Genomic DNA, 21,886 nt, shown 5'->3' on the forward strand with positions numbered 1-21,886 from the left:
ATAAGCCCCGCCCACCCACCCTGTCTCAATTCTGATGATTTTTTTTTATTCGTCGTGAGCCAAGGGTACGGAGCTCAACTGCAAAATCTTTATTTCTCTACGAGAAATTACAAACATGTTTCTGAGAATCGTGTTGTTTAAAGAATACTGTGTATATTAAGAAAAAAAATAATAAAGTCGAAGATTACGCCCCACCCATGCCCGCCCCAATCTTTATTCTCAATTGAGATTGATTTTTCATTCGTGGTCAGATCGAGAGGCGGGGCGGGGCTTAATTGCAAGATCCATGTTTGTCTGTAAGAATTTACCATTTTAAACATGTTTTAGTTTCTTGTTCTGAAAAGACGACTACGTATATCATGAAAAAGGCCAAAATATTAATCCCGCCCACCCGCCCTGTCTCAATTGTGATTATTATTTTTTTAATCGTCGAGAGCCAAAAAGTCGAGAGGAAAAAGAGAAGTTGTTAGGTTTGAAAAACAGCCAGTGGGGGTGTTTTCCAGGGAAACGGGGAAAACAAGGATATGAAAACTGACATTACAAAATACAAGATTATTTATAACTTCAAAGATAATAAAAGATTTTAAGTTCTATTCGAATTACCTTAACCACCTCAACACCCATAATGAAGTCTTGGAAAAACCCGTTGGCATTACTAGAAATGGTCGCTACTTATTTACCTGCATACTTCCAATAACCAACTGTATTAAAATTAACATTTTCACCAATTACCACGAAAAATGCAGCAACAATTTTAAAATATGCACAAAATGCACTTAACATTAAAATATGCAATAAATGCAAAAAAATAGTTAAATATGCAAAATATGCAAAAATTTCAGCAATAAGTTTATTTGTTGACATACCAAGAATATCAAGTTCTGTTATTATAGCATCTATTTTTCATATTTTAAAACTTAGCATTTCTGATTAAACCTTCTGTTTACAAGTAAAAATCGCTTTCATTATAATAATAATAACAACAAGGAGATTAAAAAAAAACGTGTGATTAAAATATTACGACGCACACTAAAAGCTGTAAACTTAAATCTCCCTAATAGAATGTCGTGAGGATAATATGCATCATCTTCCATGAAGGCGAAAAATTTGGAAAATCTTCTCTGAACAGCCTCCAGATTGACTCCGTGAACTTCGTAAATTGGCGACCATATAATAACACCATATTCCAGTCCAGATTTGATTCTCATAGAGAAATAAGGATTTTGCAGTTAAGCTCCGTCCTCTTGGCTTACGACGAATTAAAAAATCATTAGAATTGAGACAGCGTGGGTGGGTGGGGCCTATATTTTGCTTTTTTTTTACAAATTTTCCATTTTAAACATGTTTTAAGTTTCACGTTCTGAAAAGAAGTCTACACATATTAAAACCAAAACATAAAATATAAGCCCGCCCACCCGCCCTATCTCGATTGTGATGATTTTTTTTATTCACCGTTAAGCAGGGGGGCGGAGCTTAGCTGCAAAATACCTATTTCTTTGCAAGAAATTAAAAATCTGTTTTTGAGTATCGCGTTGTTCAAAGAATACTATGCAATTAACTGAAAAAACCGGTTAAAATAAAAAAAACATAAAATTTTTAATATCAACATTTGCAAGAAAATTTTGTCAATTTTTGCATGTACCTACGTATTCTTTTCAAAATTATCAAAATTTTCTCAATTTCTGCAAAAATATAGACATATCTGGGTATTAGCGTTTCAGTTTTGGATATATAAAAGCTCTATTTGTTATTTAAAAATCGATTCGACATACAAAAATGTATCTGGTTTGATATATTATTGTTGTTTTATTAAATACATACAGTTTTCAGTATTATAATTTATGTAGAATGTAATGATAAGTGCGAAATCTTTGTTAAATATTGATGGCAAATTGGTAACGTATCTGGTTGGTAGCAGTGACTTATTTGCTATTTAATTGTTTGTTTTTTTGCATAAAAAAATTAATGAAATCGAAAGAAATATATAAGAAACCTTCATTAACTATTAATTAGAAAAATAAATATTTAGCTAATTTTATAAAAATTATTAAATTTAAAAACAAATAGGTACTCCTAATATTTTTTCAAAAATACCTAATTGTTTCTTTATCGCTAGAAAAATCTGCTGTTTCGGGATCTACAGCTACTCTTTCCTCGGTGAGAAGGTTCCTGTAAAAATCTCGAAACTCGTTGGGTCTTAGCTTATTCAGTATTTCCAAAAGATTCCTTTTTTGCTTCCCGAGCGTAAGCAAAGGAAGTATTGTAATCAAGTCCGTCGGTCGACTCCTCTACTTTTGCATTTTGTCGACTGTCCGTCTGTCCGTTTGTCCGTCTGTCTGCCGTCCCGGATTTTTATTAGACAGATAATCTCCAAAAGTACTGGGCCGATTATTGCCAAATTTTATATTTATATTAGGTATATATTCTAAATAGTCTTACACATGTAGTTTATGCCTCCGAATTGAGATTTTACCCGAAACGTCCAGATTTTCGGAAATAAAATCAAAATTATATAAATTTTGATTTTTAATTTGGAATTTGCAAAACCGAAAGCTTTGAAATCTTGCAGATAGTTTACAGTTATGATAAGCATGATAAGTTTTTATTCAAAATATATTTATTTGTCACCTCCAAAAAATTGATGACGTTACCTGAAAAGTTTGTCGAATAAATCCTACCTAAAATGTAGAAAATATGATGAGTATGTACTTGTAATTTATCATTCAATTCATATTTTTTTGATTTGCATATACAGGGTGGTTAAAAATTAATGAATGCGTGAATATATTTTATTTATTTAATCAGGAACTACAAAACCGAATGCTTTGAAATCTAGGAGATGTTTTACAGTTCTCATAAGCATGGTAAATTTTTAGTCAAAATATATTTCCTGATCCCCCCTAAACAATTGATGACGTCACCCCAAAATTTTGCGGAATAAATCCCATCTTAAATGTGCAAAGGATGATAAGTCTGTACTTGTTGTTTGCTTATACGGGGTGTGTAAAAAAATTAATGACTAAGTCAATTTATTTTATTGATTTAATCAAGAATTGCAAAACTGAATACTTTGAAATCTTGACGTTTTGAAGTTATTGTAAGCATCTTAACTTTTTAATGAAAATGTATCTCTTTATCAACCCCAAAAAATTGATTACGGCATCTCAAAATTTTGCCGAATGTGCAAAATATGAACAGACTTTTAATCATTGCATTCATATTTTTAGATTTGCTTAAACAGGTGAAAAATTCGTCTTTATAACAATAAAAAGGTAAGAACTATAATAATAACATTCAGAATATTTTGTTCAATGCAGGTTTATGAATAATTTTAATAATCTGCGTAAATTCTTAGCCAGAACGCCGTCAATATTTTTTAATTTTTTTTATAATAAGATAGAATTTTATACACTTTCTAGTGGTACAAAAATCTCAATTTCGATAAAAATTGGACTTATGTGGAGGTAGTTTAACTAATCTCCAAGCATTTTTGTTCGATTCTTTGCTGTCCTCCAGATTTGTAACCGCTGTTTGAAAAATTGTGTTTTTAAGATGAGACCTCAAGAAATCATAAGTTGTCAAATCACAGGAACGAGATGGCCAAAGAATTTCTGTATTTCGACTAAGCCGAAGAAATTTCAGTTGTTCATTGTATGTACAATGAATCGAAACTCCATCTTGTTGAAAGAATCCGTTCAGCAATTCATCATCGTGGAACTGGTTGACAAAGGGCTCTAAAATTTCATTTCGATAGCAGCATTTAGTGTACTTAGGTACCTGATAAAAAATGAGAGCGAAAACCCTTCTAGATAATATTTTATGGTTTACGTTGAAAGAATATTGATCCAATGATTTGCCTTTGAGTAATTGCTGCCTACACACCAATTTTTTGAGGCTTAAATACATTTATATATTACAAACCAATTGTAAAATTCTAATCTTCGTGGAAAGTCCACTAGTAAGAGTTCTTGTACTGCTGTGATACGGTAAGGATAGACTTCCAAATGACTTCCAATAACTACATGCGAATATGAGAGATATTTTTCTATCCCAAAGAGAATCAAGCGCTTCCTGAGAACGACTATGACTCAGGAAAGATTAAATGCACTCGCGATGCATCAGTTGAAAAAATAACGCAAACAATAGAAAATTTTGAGAAAGTGTTAAATATTTTTGTAAATAACAAAAGCAGAAGATTCGAGTTTAATAATAAATAAAATTAAAGACTTGTATTTTAATAAACTCTTAAATTATGTGAAAAAATCAGACGTTTCAACATCACAACATCAATGTAAAATTTTGACAGAAAACAAAAACGTATGTGGACAAATACTTTTTAACTTGTAGGTATTGCTTGTTTTACTCATCAATCAATATGTCAAAATCCGCTGGTTTATGCTACAATCTGTGACAAGTTGACGTTGTTTTTAATAGAAATTAAAAATTTTGCAAACAAAAAAATCCCATAACTGGACAGATGGTGCAAACCTAAGATAACAGATTTTTCTAGCTTTATCTTCAGTCACATTCGTCTAACAATCACATAAAGGCATGCCTGACTCGTCTTATCTTCTTTATCTTAACTCTTCTCTTGACAAATCCCTGTCAATTATTTTTATCAGCAAATTGTCGTTTTTCGTACGCCAAACCTGTCCAAGAAACCTTCCCCCCGTCCCATCATAAAAACTCTCCTTCATAATCCCCGAAATCCCTCCGAAAAGCATAAAGCAGATGTATGCAAACAACGAGATTATGAGATAAATCTCATAAAGCAGCCTACTTTACTTTCATAGCTTCGCCGCCCCTACACAATCCGCCAGCCTACGGTAATTCAATTACGCTCTCCCCTCCTCGCTCCCCATTGGCCGGCGTCGCAAGCGCCGCCCCTTTCAGCCCTCGGTCCGCCGAAGCGCCGGACCTAGCCCCAGTGCCGCTGCAACCGCTGTCGAGTGAGGTTATACCGGACCGTGCCCAGTTCTTACGTAGGTTATGCACTCCATGAACGACCCCACGTCCGCCCTGGCCGGGATGCTGCCCTTCGACTCCATCGGCCTGTACGAGCAGCCTAAGCCTAGGTTCATCTTCAAGATGCCCCGGGTGGTGCCGGACCAGAAGAGCAAGTTCGAGTCCGACGAGCTGTTCCGGAGGCTCAGCAGGGAGAGTGAGGTCAGTTTTTCGAGGGAAAAGGGAAAAAACCAAGGCGACGGCCTTTCACCAGGTTTGGCAAAAAACGCACCAAGCAGTTGCGTAAGAGACCTTCGGTTCGCGAATGGATTGAAAATGCGTTTGGGGTTTTTTTGCATGAGATTAGTTGGTTGGTCGCTTTCTAGTACTAATATTTGTGGGTTGGTGGTGTGGAAGTGCGATGAAGTGATTTGGTCGGTTTTGGTTACAAATTGTGGTTGCTGGTTGGTCTAGGTGGCAAAAATTTTGCGACAGGAGTTTCGACAGGTTTCATTGATGAATTTGTTTTGGCTATGACTTTCATAAACCGTTAAGCGCCACTTGACCTTTTTTCTTCTTCGTTTTAATTTCGGAGATTACTTTCCGATTCAAAGTTGAAGCTTTCCTTCATGGTTGTCAATTTTGTGCCGAAACGAGATTAGTTACTTGGATGAACTGGTTTACTTTCTATTACGATTTGTTGCGTCTGTTGTTTGTGGAAGTGTATCTAATAAAAGAACAAGTGCGTGATTAATTCGATCAAATTTTATAAAGCGAGAAAGTGAGGAAACACTACACCTTTTGGAAGCAAAAAAGTGGGCTGGTGTCGAAAATTTGGCCAGAGGTTTTTACAAAGTTTTGCTCCCAAGTAAGGTAGTTTACTTGATTTGTGCTAATTTGGAACGGAGAAAAAAATATGGAACGAAATTTGTTTTTTGGGCTATAAAAATTAATATTTACTCACATTTAGATTATATATGGAGTAGAACGTGATGACGGTTTTGTTTTTGTACGTAATGATAGTCATTAAGATGTCTTGTCTCTCGAAATTCGTTACCTAATACTGGCTCCATTGTGGTCACTACCAATTTTATACCTAATGTTGATTTATTAGCACTGATTCTTTCTTTTTTTAGTAAATATTAATGTTTGCCTCATAAGTTATTAGTTATTACTTAGAATTATTAGTTTGTATTACATACAGTGTGTTCAAAAATTGTTGAGAAGTTCGTCAGCGAATTTTCATTTCAGTCTGTTCTTGAGAACGATTATTATAATTTATAATGTTTTCTGCTAACAAAACATCCGTCTGTTTAAATTCCCAGAAAATTTTATCACTGATATTTTCCCACTACTGAGAGAAGCAGGATTTCCAGCAGTCAGTGATTCAAATGTCGAAATTTTATTGTAATTATATCATCAGCCAGATTATTGTTGAAGTTTTAGTAATGAGAGTTTTAGATTTTTAAATTAATTAATATAACACTTATTTAATTTTTCTGTATCACTAATCTAAACCTGACCACTAAAAAAAGTTTTAAGTTTAAAAAGGTCGAAATTCATTACTCATAATTTCAAATTTTCCAATTGAATGAGTCTAAGCAGATTCGTTCTTTGCAAATTAGACTTCTAAAAAACAAAATTACCTACTAAAAATATCAATGTAAATATTGAAAATTTCGAGTTTTAGTGGCCCGATGTTTCGAAATTCCGAAGATTCAAAGTTCAGAAACAGAATTTCCACGTTCTTTAGTTTAACGATTTTTGTATTTTATCGTTACGAAATACCAAAATTCTAGAGCTCTCGTAACCAAAGTTATAATCGTCCTTGTAAATATTCAAAATTTCGAGTTTCAGGACTCGATAATTTTCGAAATTCAAAAGATTCGTTGTAAAAATTCTGAAAATTTGAATGTACGAAGTTCCCAGATTGTTTGAATCCAGATTCGGTTGGCAAAATCCCGCGTTTCCTAAGTTTAAGACTCGAAAGATTCAAAAAATTCGAAAAAGTTCAAATAATAGGTTTGAAAAATTCGAAATTCAATTTTCATAAGTTGAAATTTTCGAATTTATTGAATTCAAAGTTGTCTCTACAAAATTTATTCTTCAGAACTTAAACTTCCAAAATTCAAAATTTCCGTAACCTAAGTTATACCTAATCATCCCTGTAAATATACAAAATTTCGAGTTTCAATCACTCAATAATTTTCGAAATTGAGAAGATTCTAAGTTCTAAAACAGAATTTACACGGTTTCATCAGAATCAGTGTTTGAATCGGGTTCTCAAATTTTCGGATATTATGATTTCGTAATTGCAAAATTCCGGACTTTTCGGATTTCGAGGTTTCATAATTTCGAAATTCCGGGATTTAAAAATTTTGAATATTTGAATGTACGAAGTTCCCAATTGTTTGATTTAGGATTTGCTTGCCAAAATTCCGAATTTCCAAAGTCTAAAACTTGGACGTTTAAAGAGAGTCACAAATTTGAAATAACAATAAGTTTAAAAAATTCGAAATTCAATTTTCAAAAATTGAATTTCGATATTCGATAATTTTCGAAATTCAGAAGATTCTAAGTTTAGAAACCGAATTTTCACATTTGAGGTTTCATCAGAATCTGCATTTGAATAGGCATCTAAAATGTTCGTATTTTATGATTTCGTAATTGCAAAATTAAGGACTTTTCGAGATTTCGAGGTTTCATAATTTCGAAATTCCGGGATTTAAAAATCCTGAAAATTTGAATGTACGAAGTTCCCAGTCGTTTGATTTACCATTTGCTTCCAAAATTCCGATTTTCCAAAGTCTAAAACTCGGGTGTTTCAAAAAATTCACAAAATTTTAAATAACAATAAGTTTAAAAAATTCAAAATTTAATTTTCAAAGGTTGAAATTTTTCGATTTATTGAATTCAAAGTTGTCTACAAAATTTATCCTTCATAATAAACTTTCAACATTCAAAATTTCCGTAACCTAAGTTATCATCCCTGTAAATATTCAAAATTTCGAGTTTCAGTGACTCTATAATTTTCGAAATTCCGAAGATTTTAAGTTCAGAAACAGAATTTACACGTTTAAAGTTTTATCAGAATCTGTATTTGATTCGGGTTCTCAAATTTTCGGATTTTATTATTTCCTAATTGCAAAATTCCGGAGTTTTCGGCTTTCGAGGTTTCATAGTTTCGAAATTCCGGGATTTAAAAATTTTGAAAATTTCACTTCCCAGTTGTTTGATTTAAGATTTGCTAGCCAAAATTCCGATTTTCCAAAGTCTAAAACTTGGGAGTTCAAGAAAACACAAAATTTGAAATAATAATAAGTTTAAAATATTCGAAATTCTATTTTCCAAAGTTGAAATTTTTCGGTTTATCGAATTCAAAGTTGAATAGAAAATGTATTCCTCATAATTTCAACTTTCACAATTCAAAATTTCCGTATCCTAAGTTATCATCCCTGTAAATATTCAAAATTTCGAGTTTCAGTGATTCGATAATTTTCGAAATTCAGAAGATCCTAAGTTCAGAAACAAAATTTACACGTTTAAAGTTTCATCAGAATCTGTATTTGATTCGGGTTCTCAAATTTTCGGATTTTATGATTTCCTAGTTACAAAATTTCGGAGTTTTCGGATTTCGAGATTTCATAATTTCGAAATTTCGAAGATCCCAGTTGTTTGATTTAAGATTTACTTGGCAAAATTGAGATTTTCCGAAGTTTAAAACTTGAGAGTTTCAAGAAATTGACAAAATGTGAAATAATAATAAGTTTAAAAAATTCGAAATTCAGTTTTCAAAAGTTGAAATTTTCCAATTTATTGAATTCAAAATTGTCTCTACAAAATGTATTCTTCATTACTTAATATTTCAAAATTAAAAATTTCCCTAACCTATCGCTGTAAATATACAAAATTTTGACTTTCAGGGACTCGATAATTGTCGAAATTCAGAAGATTCGAAATACAGAAACAGAATTTCCATTTAAGGTTCCATTAGAATCTGAATTTGAATCGGGTTCTTAAATTTAGTAATTTATGTTTTCGTAATTTCAAAATTCCGGGGTTTAATAGTTTTGAAAAATTTGAATGTTAGAAGTGCCCAGATTGTTTCAAAATTTCGACTCTCCAAAGTTTAAAACTTGGAAATTTCAGGAAACTTGCAAAATTTGAAGTAATAGTTAATCTGAAAAATTCGAAATTCAATTTTCAAAAGTTGAAATTTTCCAATTTATTGAATTCAGAATCATCCCTACAAAATTTATTCTTCATAATTCAACTTTCAAAATTCAAAATTTCCGTAACCTAAGTTATAATCTTTCCTGTAAATATTCAAAATTTCGAGTTTCCGTGACTCCATAATTTTGGAAGTTCTGAAACAGAATTTCCACATTTAAGAAGGTTTCATCAGAATCTGCATTTAATTCGGGTTCTTAAATTTTCCTATTTTATGAATTCGTAATTACAAAATTCCGGATTTTTCGGATTTCGAGGTTTCATAATTTCGAAATTCCGGGATTTAAAAATTTTGAAAATTTGAATGTACGAAGTTCCTAGTTTGCCAAAATTCCGATTTTCCAAAATCTAAAACTTGGGAGTTTATTTTCCTAGAGAGTAGGTCCTTTGCCAAAATCAGTCTGATCATCTTAAATACTAGCCCCGCCCACCCGCCCTTTAATTTTTTAAAAAGTAAATCCTTTTCCAAAATCAGTTTTATCATAGCAAGTACCTACTAGTCCCGCCCACCCGCCCTTTATTTTCTTAGAGAATAAGTCCTTTTCTAAAATCAGTCTTGTCTTGGCAAGTACATTACTTAAATTTTTAAAATTCAAAATTTCCGTAAGTTATAATAATCGCTACAAATTTTCAAAATTTCGAGTTTCAGGGACTCGATAATTTGAAGTTCAGAAACAGAATTTATGATTTCGTAATTGCAAAATTCCGGACTTTTCGGATTTCGAGGTTTTATAATTTCGAAATTCCGGGATTTAAAAGTTTTGAAAATTGGAAAATTTAGAACTTGGAAATTTCCAGAAACCACAAAATTTCAAGTAATATAAGTTTAAAAATTCTCCACTTTATTGAGTTCCAAGTTTTCTCTAAAAGATTTATTTTTTGTAAATTAAAGTTTCAAAAACCAAAATTATAATTATCTGCGCAAATATTCAAAATTTCGAATTACAGTAACTCGATATTTGGAAATTCAAGAGATTTGAAAATTTAAATATTTAAATTATAACCGCCAAAACTGGAACTGAAAATTCTACCACTATTAAATAAATGAAAACAAAAGGTTAAAGTTGACATTTTCGGTCCACTTTTCCCGGAATTCCATTCGATTAAAGATGCTATAATTTCATGATGCGTATGCATGACTAACATGTTGGATTTTTAGTTTCTTCATTTCTGTGACTGATGAAAGCGGTGACGTGTGTGCGGAGTTAGGATTTAACCTTAGTCTGTTTCATTAATTAAACGCATTCAGAAAATCCTTGGGGAAATGTTCCCCGAATTTTGCGCTACAAAAATTTTGGAACTTTATAGTTCAAGGTAAATCCAAACTACAACTATTACACTCTGTAGAACTGTCAAAAAAATGTCACCGACGTCCTTCTGAAAGCATGTCCTGTGTAAGATTTTGGATCCTGGAGTTTTAAATATTCGGCGACTTTTTTGGCAGACAAACTACTGTCTAAATAAAGGAAGAACCAGTTTGTGGTAATAAATGTACATTTGACACAAAATTGCTGGTTACAAGAGCATTAGGTACTAAATTGTACGAGATACGACATCTTACAAAAACCCGACTTCTAATACCTGTTATTATTATCAAAACAAGACCACCATCAACGTCCCTGTCCATATACAAGCATAATCTAAATGTGAACACGTCCTAATGTTTTATTTCCGCAAACCAAATCTTTTGCTACCTGAACAAACACATTAAAAGTAGATGTGTGTGTTTTCAGGTATCCAGCAGACTTTTTCTGTAAATTTAAAATTAATTCACTACGTTAGACAAATTATTTGAATTTTATTTAAAACCCCAGAAAATATATATCTTACACCTATTCCACGCAAATTCACTATTTATTTTGTTAGCTTGCTCGAACTCAGTTCTTTTGCACTTGTGTAAACTTTGTTTATAAACTTGAGGTTTCTGAAACAACATACACTTACTCACGACGCATGAATTAAATATTATTATTTTCAATTATTCATTAAAATTAATCACGTTGTGGAGAAAGGATTAATTTGTTTGCGTGAAATATTCAAATGTTTTAATGATCTTCTCTGAAATAACGAAAATGTTGCTGTGACGAATCGAAACAAATAAATTTCCCCTTTTTTTATTTTTGACGTCAACATGCTTTAAATCAGCGATTCTTGCAGTAACCCAAGAGTTGGCGTCTTCGCTATATGATACGCCTTTGGGTACCGTTATTTCAGTAATTTGCTAAATTTAATCATGTGTCCAGCCGCATCACTAATGAGAGGTAAAACACTTCATTTTATTACCTGCGAGTTTTCCAATATTTGCTTTTATCGGTTATTTGAGTCGTTTTTACGAGAAATTGCAAGGTGTAAAATTTATACACAAACAGTGGTGACAAGTCGCTCCGAGATGTTGGTAACTGAAGATATTAGTTATTTTTAATTTGGGCATTTTTCACAAAATTTACCTTCTTTAATGTCTAGTTATAAATGAATTATAAATATTTTGTCAAAAATAGGGTCAACCACAATAGATTAATATTAAAATTATCTTGGATTAAATCATTCATCTTAGGGTGTAAAGAAATTGTAAAGGTCTGTTGGCTGTTTTAATTTTCATGAAGTTATGTCTCGAGATCTTCAGAGGTTCCATCTGGGTCCACTGGTTTTCCTTACTTATATAAATGACATTAAATATACAATTCAGAAATCTAAGTTTCTACTATTTGCCGACGACCTAAAGATTTTTAACTGCTTTGAGAAACAATTGTACAAATCAACTGAAATTAGCTATAGGGGTACAAGAAGTTGTGCTCTAATTATTCGTCAAAACATTTTTTTTTGCTTTATATGTTTTCGAGAGGCAAGGCCAAATTGATTTTTCCATCCGTCTGTCTGTTTGTCTGTCTGCCATCACGGATTTTTATTGGACAGATGATCTCCGAAAGTACTGGGCCGATTGTTGTCAAGTTTTGTATTTATATTAGGAATATTATGTAGATGGTAAAATGCTGACCAAAATTTGCGGAAGTCAGAGCAATAAAACAGTCCGGACCGTCGGCATTGTAATCCAGTTGTTGCAAATCGTAGAAAATATTATAATTATATAATATTAATTAATATAATATTAATAATATTATTATTATAAAATTAGTTTAGTTTCTGTTTCACTCTTACGTCTACATGTTAATAAGTGTTATCGCTATTTGTCTTAAATTACGAGTACCATAAATGATTTTTAGTTCAGTCTTCAATCGCAACTCTGTTATTAGTATTACATACGGCATTTACATTACATTGTTTCGTTCTTTTATTGATGATATCACGATTTAAGAATAACAATAATACAACACTTTTATTAGCAGTGTTACAATACATCAACACAAAATTTTGGTAATAGAAAAACTCACTTGTAACAAACGGTCAACACGTTTTGTTACTTTTATTCAAACACTAGATACATATTTTTATTTTAGCTTATAATGGTTGCCGTAAAACGCAATACAATTCGCAAAATCAAATCTTTTAATTTTTCGAAAGAGTTGGATTTGACAAGCTGTATTTTATGGACGAGGGAAGTTCTGTCGAAGTAATCTTCGACCAATTTTTTTAAGAATCTGAAACCTTCTCGGAGGTCGCAGTTGTTTTCTTTTAAAGTAGAATCTTCTCGGGGGAGCCAAATGTTTTTTTTAGAATGTGAAACCTTCTCGAGAGTCCCAACTGTGTTTTTTAAAAATGTGAAACCTTCTCGGGGATCCCAACTGTCTTTTTTTAAGAATGTGAAACCTTCTCATGGGTCCAAACTGTCTTTTTAAGCATGTAAAACCTTCTCGGAGGCCCCAAGCGTTTTTTTTTTTAATATAAAACCTCGGGGACGTCAAATGTTTTTTTAAGGACGTGAAACCTTCTTGGGGGTCCCAACTATCTTTTTTTAAGAATGTGAATCCTTGTCGAAGGCCCCAAGTGTCTCTTTTAAGAATGTGAAACCTTCTCGGGAGTCTCAAATGTCTCTTTTGAAAATGTAAATCCTTCTCGGGGACCCCAAGTGTCTTTTTTTAAGAATGTGAAACCTTCTCGGGGGGTACCAACTGTCTGTTTTTAAGAATGTGAAACCTTCTGGTAGGCCACAAATGCCTTTTTTTTAAGAATGTGAAACCTTCTCCGGTGCCCCAAGTGTCTTTTTTTTCAAGAGTGTGAAACCTTCTCGGGGGTCCCAACTACCTGTTTTAAAAATGTAAAACCTTCTCGAGGACCCCAAGTGTCTGTTTTTAATGTGAAACCATCTCGGAGGCCCTAAATGTTTTATGTAAAAGCTTCTCTTGGGCGCCAAATGTTTTTTTAAAAATGTGAAACCTTCTCATGGGTCCCAACTGTCTTTTTAAGCATGTGAAACCTTCTCGGAGGCCCCAAGAGTTTTTTTTTTAATGTAAAACCTTCTCGGGGGCGCCAAATGTTTTTTTTAAGAACGTGAAACCTTCTCGGCGGTCCCAACTGTCTTTTTTCAAAAATCTGAAACTTTGTCGGAGGCCCCAGGTGTCTTTTTTTAAGAACGTGTAACCTTCTCGGGGGCCCCAACTGTTTCTTTTAAAAATATAAGTCCTTCTTGGGGATCCCAACTATCTTTCTTTAAGAATGTAAAACCTTCTCGGGCACCTCAAGTGTCTTTTTTTTTATGTAAAATCTCGGATGCGTCAAATGTTTTTTTAGAATGTGAAACCTTGTCGGGGGCGCCAGATGGTTTTTTTTAAAATGCGAACCCTCGGAGGTCCCAACTGTGTTTTTAAGCATGTGAAACCTTCTCGGGCACCTCAAGTGTTTTTTGTTTATGTAAAACCTCGGATGCGTCAAATGTTTTTTTAGAATGTGAAACATTCTCGGGGGTCCCAAGTGTCTTTTTTTAAAAATGTGAAACCTTCTCGGGGACCCCAAGTGTCTTTTTTTTAAGATGAAACCTTCTCGGGGGTCCCAACTGTGTTTTTTATGAATGTGAAACCTTCTCGGGGGTCCCAAATTTTTTTTTAAGAATGTGAAACCTTTTTGCGGGGGTTCCAACTGTCTTTTTTTAAGAATGTGGAACCTTCTCGGAGGCCCCAGAGTGTCTTTTTTAAAAATGTGAAACTTTCTCGGGGGCCCCAAGAGTCTTTTTTTAAGAATGTAACACCTTCTTGGGGGCGCCAATTTTTTTTTTTTAAGAATGTTGAACCTTCTCAGAGGCCCCAAGTGTCTTTTTTAAGAATGTGAAACCTTCTCGGAGGCCCCAAGTGTCTTTTTTAAGAATGTGAGTCTTTCTCGGGGGCGCCAAGTGTCCTTTTTTAAGAATGTGAAACCTTCTCGGGGGTCCCAAGTGTCTTGTTTTACTTTCCGAGCGTAAACGAAGGAAACATTTGCCAAAATCAGTTTTATCTTAGCAAGTACTAGCCCCGCCCACAGGGCCGGATCAAAGAATCTTCGGGCCTGAGGCGCAAAAAATACTGGGCCCCTGGCCCCTTTCATCTTGACATTATTAGTTTTAATTTTTACTTTCCGAGCGTAAGCGAAAGAAGTATTGTCCGTCGATCGACTCTCTACTCTTACGTTTTCTCGACCTTTCATAACCCCTAGAATACGAAGAAATAGGTCTCTCTTTTCCGTCTGTCTGTCTGTCTATCTGCAGTCACGGATTTTTATTAGACAGATAATCTCCGAAACTACTGGGTCGATTGTTGTCAAATTTTTTAACATGACTTACGTGTAAAAAACAACAAACTAAATATAATATCAGAATAAAATATATTTTTCATAAAAACAACAAAAAAATATTTCCTGTCTTTCCTGTAATATAAAATAAACACAAACCTCTCAACAAAAACCAAAAACAACCTAAAATAATGAATTAGCGAACCTAAATTATTAAGCATTAATTTGAACTTAAGTTATTGTTGTTCGCTTGCTGTCGGGCCCTTGTCTCCCCGGGCCCTGAGGCGCGCGCCTCATGCGCCTCATATATAATCCAGCGCTGCCCGCCCACCCGCCCTCATTTTCTTCGGGGGTATGACATTTGCCAAAATCAGTTTTATCTTAGCAAGTACTAGTAGACCCAAAGTGTCTTTTTTTAATGTGAAACCTTCTCGGGGGTTCCAACTGACTTTTTTTAAGAATGTGAAACCTTCTCGGAGGCCCCAAATGTCTTTTTTAAGAATATGAAACCTTTTCGGGTGCCCCAAGTGTCGTTTTTTAAGAGTCTGAACCCTTCTCGGGGGTCCCAATTGTGTTTTTTTTTTTAATGTAAAACCTTCTTGGGGGCGTCAAATGTTTTTTTTAAGAATGTGAAACCTTCTCGGAGGCCCCCCGTGTCTTTTTTAAGAATGTGAAACCTTCTCGGAGGACCCCCGTGTCTTTTTTAAGAATGTGAAACCTTCTCGGAGTCCCCAAGTGTCACTTTTTTAAGAATGTGAAACCTTCTCGGGGGCCCCAAGTGTCTTATGTTTTAAGAATGTGAAACCTTCTCGGAGTCCCCAAGTGTCACTTTTTTAAGAATGTGAAACCTTCTCGGGGGCCCCAAGTGTCTTATGTTTTAAGAATGTGAAACCTTCTCAGAGGCCCCAAGTGTCTTTTTTTACTTCCCGAGCGTAAGCGAAGAAATCATTTGCCAAAATCAGTTTTATCTTAGCAAGTACTAGCCCCGCCCACCCGCCCTCATTTTCTTCGGGGGTATGGCATTTGCCAAAATCAGTTTTATCTTAGCAAGTACTGTCCCCACCCACCCACCCCCTATTTTCTCAGAGGATTATGTCATTTGCCAAAATCAGTCTTATATTAGCAAATACTAGCATTTTGGCAAATGACATACCTTTTAAGAAAACAGAGGGCGGGTGGGCGGGGCTAGTGCTTGCTAAGATAGGCCTTATTTTGACAAATAACATACCCTCTGAGAAGACAGGGGCGGGATTGCTAAGATAAGATAAGACTGATTTTGCCTCTATTAATCTTCTAAAAACTCGTTAAAATTAAAAGGTGTTAAATTGCAAATTTCCATAGAAACGAGTTAAATTCTGAAATCTGATTGGGTGTTTTTTTTATGTTTCATTCTACTTCACTTGAAACAACTTTTGACCAATTTTTTAAGAATGTGAAACCTTCTCGGGTGCCCCAAGTGTCTTTTTTTCTATTACGCTGTGACTAGTACCTTCTATATTGTTTTTACTTCATAGAGGTTTTCACGAAAAAGTAAAATTCCGCAAAATCAAATTTTATAATTTTTCGATTGTTTACTGGATTAGATTGATCTGTTAATAAAAAAAATACTATTTCTCGTCTAAGATCTACCCGTGATAAATTTATTAAATAAAGATTCATTATTTTAAAAAAATCCCACTACTGTTTGGTTTAAAACACAAGCTAGGAAATTTTGATCCTTGTCCACTTTATTCTAAGTGTTTGGGGATTACGGAAACCCGCAGTGAGGAGACGGAGCAGTTTAATACCCTCCTGGGTGTTTGGTATTGACAATATTTTGCGTGCAATAACTTTCGACAATTACTTCATAGATCTTTCTTCAGCAAATAGTTTATTAATGATTGTTTTAATAATAAGTTGCGCAGACACAAAGAAGAAAAATAGAACAATGTCTGCCAATAAAACGTATAAAAATATGGTTACAAAAAGTATATTCATTGTTCAAATTTTTAAGCAGATACTATCTGTGTCCTTGTTCAGCACGTGTCTACTCGGATTTAGATGACAACACTTCGGGGATCTCCCACTCGCTCCAGTCCCCTTCTCGCCCCACCTCCCCCTACACCTGCTTTCCCCAATGAAGTAATCACAGTGTTTACGCACATCCATCGTTACCATCAAACCCAAACCCCCAATTTTCCCTCATCTCCGCTACTTTTAAAAACAATCACCCGACAACTTCATACGTCGCCCGACTCTTTGTCTCAACCTCGTCCTTGTCCAACCCACAATGACGCCGAATCAAATTCCCCGATTCTCGGTAAAAATCACATCAAAATATAGCAGCTTTTCCCCGAAAAACCGCTCTCCGAACGCACGCCACGGCTCTCGCAAAAACTCGCCAACCCGTCCCTTGACATGTCAATCCGACCCATCGCGTCCCATGCCCAAGACCCATCCGCGGCCTTGTACCACTGACACGCTCACGAACACTTTGATCCAAATGAAAAACAAGCCTGACTAATAAGCTCCGGCGACCGGACGTGGAACGAATTCTTGCACACTTGTTCACTTGTTAGCGTTGTTGTTAAACGCAACGTAAGAGATGACGCATTCGGATCCAGGAATTCCGCGCCCGAGGCGCCCGCGGGGGCACATATGTTAATCGATGCGTTTACGTAATTACGGGATTAACACTTGCCGGAGTTCGCGGAAAGAGATAATTTATTCGACGTGTTCTGCTGATTTCGGTATGCAAATGCGGAGGGACGTGCTCGAGGAAGAGTAGACCAAGAAGTGTTAATTTGGGACGAGGAGATGTGCGAATTTTTTAGATCAATTTTGGGGTTTGGTGACGCCGGCTTTCGGGAAGAGCGTGTGGTTTCGGTGGTGTTTGTTTGGTTTGCGCTGTTTCGAGCGAAATTTTTACCGCAGATTTTTTGTTTTTGTTTTTAGTTGGGTCGTTCGCATGGTAGACGTAAATTTAGCTACCGTCACGCTGATTTGAGTACACACTAGTTATTATTATTACTGAAAAGTAAACGAGATCGCAATGATGTGCTAAACGAATCTGTCTTTTATTATCCATTGTGTCCCAGACATGTTCGACTGGATTTAAATCAGGTGACCGAGGCGGCCCGAGTAAATATTGACATTACTTTCGGCCACGAAGTCTAAAAAGACATGTTTTTGAGTATCGCGTCATTCAAAGAATACAATGTACATTAAGATAAAATTAAAACCAAATATTAAGCCCCACCCACCCTGATCTAAATAGTAATGAAGTTTTCATTCGTTGGCAGACGTAGGGGAGGAGCCTGATTGCAAAATCCATATTCCCTTACAAAAATTTACCACTTTAAATGTGTTTTAAGTCTCTAAGAATATAAAAAACGTCCTAATTGAGATGGGGTGGGTGGGCGGGGTTTTATATTTTGCCTTCTTTTTCTTAACGTATATAGTATTGTTTGAAAAACACGATACTCAAACACATGTTTTTAATTTCTTGTAAAGAAATAAGTATTTTACAGTTAAGCTTCGCCCTCTTGGTTTACGACGAATAAAAAAGATCATTACAATTGAAACAGGGCGGGTGGGCGGGCTCACATTTTGCCTTTTTGTTTTAAGTAAAATGTGTAGACTTCTTTTTACAAGATGAAACTTAAAACATGTTTAAAATGGAAAATTTGTATAAGGAAATATCGATTTTGCAATTAGGCTCCCCCACATCGTAACTGTTTTTGTTGTACTATTTGCTATTAAATTTATTTCTTATTTCAGAAGAAAAACAACGAGAAACTGGGTGGGTGGGTGGAGCTAATTTTAATCTTTTCCTAGTTTCAAATTTTTTCAGTATTCTCCCTTATGAAAATTTTGACTTTTTTTGACCACAGTCAAAAATTTCCTAACGAGTTTTTTGTAGATTTTCGAACCAAATATGTATTTCTAAAATCTTCTTTGATTAGTGCGTCAAGATTTTTTGTGAATTTTTAGAGAACTTGTTGAAAAGCTCATTATTTCAATATTTCCCCTTACGAAAATTTGGACATTTTTTCCATCAAATTCAAAAATTGTCTAGACTCTTTTTTGTTAATTTCGACCTCCAGAAGCTACTTTTGGTTCCATTTCTTCAAAAATACACACCTTTATTTTCTTGGAGAGTATGTCATTTGTGTGATCTGCCAAAATCAGTAGTATCTTAGCAAGTACTACAGGGATACATTCCAGATTATTTAATGAAATTTTAGACAACTTTTTCAAAAGCTCAATTTTTCAGTATTCCCCCTTATGAACATTTGGACCTTTTTTGGACCACAGTAAAAAATTTCCTAGTGAGTTTTTGTAGATTTCGACTTCGAGAGTTCTTTTTGGCTTGATTTCTTCAAAAACTCCGAATGTATTAAGAGTAGTTTTTAAGATTTTTGAAAAAATTTGATTTTCGAACCAAATAGTGTTAAAATCTTCTTCCTGGACCATTAACACGCTATATTTTTTTAATTAGTACGTCGAATAATATTGTGAATTTTTAGATAACTTGTTCAAATACTCATTTTTCCAATATTCCCCATTTTGAAAATTTGAGCATTTTGTCCATCAAATTCAAAAATAGTTTAGGCTCTTTTTTGTAAATTTCGACCACCAGAAGCTACTTTTGGTTCCATTTCTTCAAAAATACACCCCTCTATTTTCTTAGAGAGTATGTCATTTGTGAGATAAGATTTGCCAAAATCAGTAGTATCTTAGCAAGTACTAAACCCACCACACGCCCTCTTCTCATTCTAGCGACGAGTTTTATTCCTGTAAAAATTAGTTTCACCTTTCATTCAGAGCAGATAAAGTTAATTACTAAAATAGAGGTGGGTGGGTGGGTGGGCGGGGTTAATTATTTTTTCTTCTGTAGAGTGGAATTGTGGAATTGGGAATTAATAGAATCCAGGCTGTAATAAAAGTAAAAAAAAAAACTTCCAATCGGAACTTTTTTGTTGTACTGTTATATGCTATAAGATTTATTTCTTACGTCAGAAGGAAAGCAGTGAGGTCTTGGGTGGGTGGGCGGAGGCAATTTTTACTTTTTCCTATAGTCTTTCATATGCAAGCAATAAAAAAATTATCACAAAAAAAATCTGGGATACATTCCAGATTATTTAATGAATTTTTAGACAACTTTTACAAAAGCTCAATTTTTCAGTATTCCCCCTTATGAAAATTTGGACCTTTTTTTGAACCACAGTAAAAAATTTCCTAGCGAGATTTTGTGGATTTCGACTTCGAGAAGTTCCTTTTGGCTTGATTTCTTCAAAAACTCCGAATGTATGAAGAGTAGTTTTTAAGATTTTTGAAAAAATTAGATTTTCGAACCTAATAAGGCTAAAATCTTCTTCCTGGACCATTAACACGCTATATCTTTTTAATTAGTACGTCGAGTAATATTGTGAATTTTTAGATAACTTGTTCAAATACACATTTTTCCAATATTCCCCATTTTGAAAATTTGAGCATTTTTTTCCATCAAATTCAAAAATAGTCTAGACTCTTTTTTGTAAATTTCGACCTCCAGAAGCTACTTTTGGTTCCATTTCTTCAAAAATACACACCTCTATTTTCTTAGAGAGTATGTCATTTGTGATATAAGATCTGCCAAAATCAGTAGTATCTTAGCAAGTACTAAACCCACCACACGCACTCTTCTCATTCTAGCGACAAGTTTTATTCTGTAAAATATTAGTTTTACCTTTCATTCAGAGCAGATAAAGTTAATTACTAAAATAAAGGTGGGTGGGTGGGTGGGCGGGGTTAATTATTTTAGTTCTGTAGAGTGGAATTGGGAATTAATAGAATCCAGGCTGTAACAAAAGTAAACAAAAAAAAATTCTAATCAGAACTTTTTTGTTGTACTGTTTGCTATAAGATTTATTTCTTATTTCAGAAGAAAAACAGTGAGGTCTTGGGTGGTTGGGCGGAGCCAATTTTTACTTTTTCCTATAGTCTCTTATATACAAGCAATAAAAAAAATTATAACAAAAAAAATCTGGGATACACTCCAGATTATTTAAAGAATTTTTAGACAACTTTTTCAAAAGCTCAATTTTTCAGTATTCCCCCTTATGAAAATTTGGACCTTTTTTGGACCACAGTAAAAAATTTCCTAGCGAGTTTTTGTGGATTTCGACTTCGAGAAGTTCCTTTTGGCTTGATTTCTTCAAAAACTCCGAATGTATTAAGAGTAGTTTTTACGATTTTTGAAAAAATTTGACTTTCGAACCAAATAGTTCTAAAATCTTCTTCCTGGACCATTAACACGCTATATTTTTTTAATTAGTACGTCGAGTAATTTTGTGAATTTTTAGATAACTTGTTCAAATACTCATTTTTCCAATATTCCCCATTTTGAAAATTTGAGCATTTTTTCCATCAAATTCAAAAATAGCCTAGACTCTTTATGAAAATTTCGACTTCTAGGAGTTACTTTTGCCCCCATTTCTTCAAAAATGCACACCATGTGTTCGGAACGTTCAAATGAATTAGCGTAATTTTTACGATTTTTGAAAAAAATTGACTTCAAAACCAAATACACTATTTTTCTTTTATTGTTTTGAGATTGTATCGTCGAGAATTACTGTAATTAACACTTGAAAAACTTTAGAACAATAAAAGCGATGACTTTAACTGACAGGTTAGAAATGACATTAATATATATATATATAAGTTTCACCTTTCATTCAGAGCAGATAAAATTAATCACTAAAGTAGAGGCGGGTGGGTGGGCGGGGTTAACTATTTTTTCTTTTGTAGAGTGGAATTGGGAATTAATAGAACCCTGGCTGTAAAAAAAGTAAAAAAGTCCTAATCGTAACTTTTTTTATTGTACTATTTGCTATAAGATATTTCTTGTCCCAGAAGAAAAACAGGAAAAAAAATGACAAAAAAATCTGGGATCTCTCAGGTTATTTTGCGAAATTTTAGACAACGTTTTCAAAAGTTCAATTTTTCAGTATTCCCCCTTATGAAAATTTTGATCTTTTTTTGGACCAGTCAAAAATTTCCTAGCGAGTTTTTGTGGATTTCGACTTCGAGAAGT

At 34.0% G+C, this 21,886-nt stretch overlaps 1 protein-coding gene and 1 long non-coding RNA gene across 2 annotated transcripts in view; one reads left to right on the forward strand and one right to left on the reverse strand.

The window, feature by feature from the left end:
• Window positions 1-4,928: 4,928 nt before the first annotated feature.
• The window catches only part of LOC135130886 (protein big brother-like), a 142,398-nt gene continuing 125,440 nt past the window's right edge, over window positions 4,929-21,886 (forward strand). Inside the window, exon 1 of the mRNA XM_064058335.1 lies at window positions 4,929-5,166. Within this exon, the coding sequence (XP_063914405.1) occupies window positions 4,990-5,166 (177 nt within the window). The 5' untranslated portion in view covers window positions 4,929-4,989. The remainder of the gene's footprint in view (window positions 5,167-21,886) is intronic.
• Window positions 5,162-5,997, reverse strand: LOC135130889 (uncharacterized). The gene is made up of 3 exons (XR_010280854.1): window positions 5,909-5,997; window positions 5,743-5,836; window positions 5,162-5,671 (listed from the first exon to the last, which is right to left on the reverse strand). It is a non-coding gene; the product is annotated as an uncharacterized LOC135130889 (long non-coding RNA).

Source organism: Zophobas morio, unplaced genomic scaffold (genome assembly GCF_036711695.1).
Source record: "Zophobas morio isolate AGI-343-1 ecotype UQ-CSIRO unplaced genomic scaffold, CSIRO_AGI_Zmor_V1 ptg000018l, whole genome shotgun sequence".
Classification (NCBI taxonomy): Eukaryota; Metazoa; Arthropoda; class Insecta; order Coleoptera; family Tenebrionidae; genus Zophobas; species Zophobas morio.